Here is a 2,920-nt window from a genome sequence, read left to right as displayed (position 1 = left end):
ATAAAGAAATTGTGACGAGTTGACAAAATATATAAAGAGTTGTGACATTGTTGCCATACGATAGCCGCGACAAACTCATATTCATAGGAAAAAAAATCACATATATACATTGTTACGAATCCATCTAGTCACAAATTTAACGTGCATGATGCTCAATAATTCATAATAATTATTATCCTATATAGTGTCAACGCCCCTGTGTCTCTGGGCTGTTTCCCTCTCGACTTTGGATCTTGGACATGATATTCGTTCGAGATAAAACACGTGCCAGCAGTCAATATAAGTCGTCAGAGAAAGATCAACATCGATCAAATACCCTTTTTTTGGCTTATCGTTCTTATCGTGAACTTTTCACTTTTAACTGGCTATTGGTACTTACACTTCACATATATCCAACCTAGATAGATTTACACGTACACACTCCACATGCACATAATAATTTAGTAATGTGTAATTTCTAAACCAAAGCAATATCTTTGTAGCTTCAAGCATGATATCCAACCCATTAGACAACAGTGATTACAAACTAATATATATTACTCAGAAAAATCGCTGGCTTCAATCCCTCCGTAAGTGTACTCAAAAGCTGTAGTTGAAACAAGTTTTAAACACAGACACAATAAGAAAATGCTAACACAATGGACCAATCAGTAAAGATTTCTAGTTCGCAGATTAACAAGAAGACTGTGTCTCTGAAGAGTTTATGCTCACATTGAGACACACGGGGGATATACAGTTATTAATGGGCTTTTCTCATATGTTTTGGGCCGTTACTAATTACAAGTGGGTCTTTTGAAATTTGATTTATATATATATATATATTTAAAAAAAAAAAAAAAAAAATTCAGTGAAAATTTTGAATTAGATAATAAAAACAAATTAAAGTAAAAAAAAATAACGAATTTAGTGAAGGAGTGTGGTCTCGTCTCCTTCTCTCTTGTCTTCTCCAGCTCAGAGTGCTTGTGGGGTTTTCCCTATGGAGCTGCCTCTATCTCTGTCTCGTCGTCTCCTAGGGTTTTGGATTAACAAACCACAATTCACGAGGCTTGAATCATTCTCCCCACTTGCTGGCGAAGATCCCCAGATTTTGCTCCTATATCCTGCTTCGGAATTTAAAAGCAACGATTTTTTTAAAAAACAAAATCTTTAACACTTCTTGGTTTGGTAAACAATGAGATCGAGATCGGAGAATAAAGACGATGTCGGAGAAGATGATCTCCGACGACGGAACCCTTATGAAGTCCTTGGCATACCTACCAATTCGACTGATCAAGAGATCAAAAGTGCTTATCGGAGAATGGCTCTCAGGTCTTTTTCCATTTCTTTGCAATAAAGTTTGAAACTTTTGTGAATTTAGGTTCAGAAGTGATTTAGAGGTTTGGATCACTACTTGGTGAATCCAAGCTGTGTTTGTTGTTTCCTTTGTTAGATGTTACTAGTACTGAAGTTTAGTTTTATTTCAAGGTACCATCCTGATAAGAATCCAAACGACCCGGTTGCAGCGGATATGTTTGAGGAGATTACATTTGCTTATGAGGTCTTGTCTGATCCGGAGAATCGGCGTCAGTATGATACAACTGGCTCTGAGGTGATGTTTCAATACAAGTTCTGAGTTTTTTGAACATCCTACTCTTTGATGGTTGATTGAAACCATTGTATGAAGCACTGGGGAGATGGTCCATGGTTTCGTTGTAGGGTAGATGTGTCTTGCTCTGCACTTTTGCAGTGTGTCTAGATAACCTTAAATCACCTAAAGTGATAGTTTCTAGTTCTTCTTTAGACGCCCCCTTTGTCCAAAATCGACTAAATTTTACTATATCTAGTTTTACTTACATTGGTTGACCTGTGATGTTTATGTAGGCTCCTGGTCCGGAAAATGAAGATCTTGAGCTCGATCTTTCAAGCTTAGGAGCTGTTAATACAATATTCGCCGCGCTGTTCAAGTGAGTTTCGTTGAAACAGGCTTTCTCTACTCTCTGTTTTTCCATTACTACCAAAAATCCCCTTAGCAACTTGATGCTTTTGTTGAACACAGTAAGCTTGGTGTGCAAATCAAGACAACTGTCTCAGCAAATTTATTGGAGGAAGCGCTGAATGGTACGGTTACTACTTTGCCTCTTACTGTTGGGCAAGTTGTTTCTAGGAAGGTATGATAATTTAGTTGTTCAACACTAGCATTTACTTTCTTTGTATTAATGTGGTTCTGTCATCTTCACTGACAAATTTGCTTCTCTAACAGGTTGAAAAACAATCGGCTCACTTTTATTCTATCACGTTAACAGAAGAAGAAGCCGAGGCCGGATTGATCTGTAAAGTGCAGTCATCTGCTAAGAACAAATTCAAGGTGCGTTGGCACAAAATTTTACCTTTCGTGCTCAAGAGTCTCGTAGTTGTTTTTCATATTCTGTATCATACCTTCTGATTCCTTTTGCTTCTCAGTTACTTTACTTTGATCAAGAAGAGAATGGAGGACTGAGCTTGGCCCTACAGGTATCAAGTTTTGTATTCCGGTTGAATCTTCATGCCTCTTTAATTTCTTCTGGTCTCTAAACTATGTATTATTTGCTTTCATTCTGCAAAAGGAAGACAGCAGGAAAACAGGAAAGCTCTCGACTGCAGGGTTATACTTTTTCGGCTTTCCTGTTTACCGTTTCGATCACAGGGTTAATTCAGTTAATTATCTTCTCTTCCCTCTTAAGTTAACACTTTTATATACATCTCTCAGTCACCAATGTACTCAGCTCAGTTGTCTACCTTTTGGTCACAGAGGGCACTCTCAAGGGATCCAGAGACCGGATTTTTCAAAAGGCTCGATGCATTCCAACCGTTTGAGATCACTGAACTGAAACCTGGATCTCATGTATTTGCTGTTTACGGTATGTTTTGTTTCATTCAATTACAGTTATAATTGAGTTACTAG

General features: G+C 37.7%; 1 protein-coding gene across 1 annotated transcript; it reads left to right on the top strand.

Moving 5' to 3' along the window:
- LOC109132870 (chaperone protein dnaJ 39-like) lies at nucleotides 920–2,908 on the top strand. The gene is made up of 8 exons (XM_019245314.1): nucleotides 920–1,308; nucleotides 1,465–1,588; nucleotides 1,861–1,943; nucleotides 2,036–2,147; nucleotides 2,240–2,344; nucleotides 2,440–2,490; nucleotides 2,583–2,672; nucleotides 2,768–2,908. Exons 1-8 carry the CDS (start codon nucleotides 1,172–1,174, stop codon nucleotides 2,906–2,908), a joined length of 843 nt encoding a protein of 280 aa, XP_019100859.1. The 5' UTR covers nucleotides 920–1,171.

This window comes from Camelina sativa, chromosome 5, assembly GCF_000633955.1.
Source record: "Camelina sativa cultivar DH55 chromosome 5, Cs, whole genome shotgun sequence".
NCBI lineage: Eukaryota > Viridiplantae > Streptophyta > Magnoliopsida > Brassicales > Brassicaceae > Camelina > Camelina sativa.
The sequence above is the reverse complement of the archived record's forward strand: the minus strand, read 5'-3'. Positions and strand labels throughout refer to the sequence as shown.

Bases quoted from the DNA above. Each gene is read 5' to 3' on its own strand.
- LOC109132870 (XM_019245314.1), top strand. From the start codon at position 1,172: ATGAGATCGAGATCGGAGAATAAAGACGATGTCGGAGAAGATGATCTC. The intron at 1,309-1,464 runs GTCTTTTTCCAT...TTTTATTTCAAG, and splicing joins TATCGGAGAATGGCTCTCAG to GTACCATCCTGATAAGAATC. The intron at 1,944-2,035 runs GTGAGTTTCGTT...TGTTGAACACAG, and splicing joins ATATTCGCCGCGCTGTTCAA to TAAGCTTGGTGTGCAAATCA.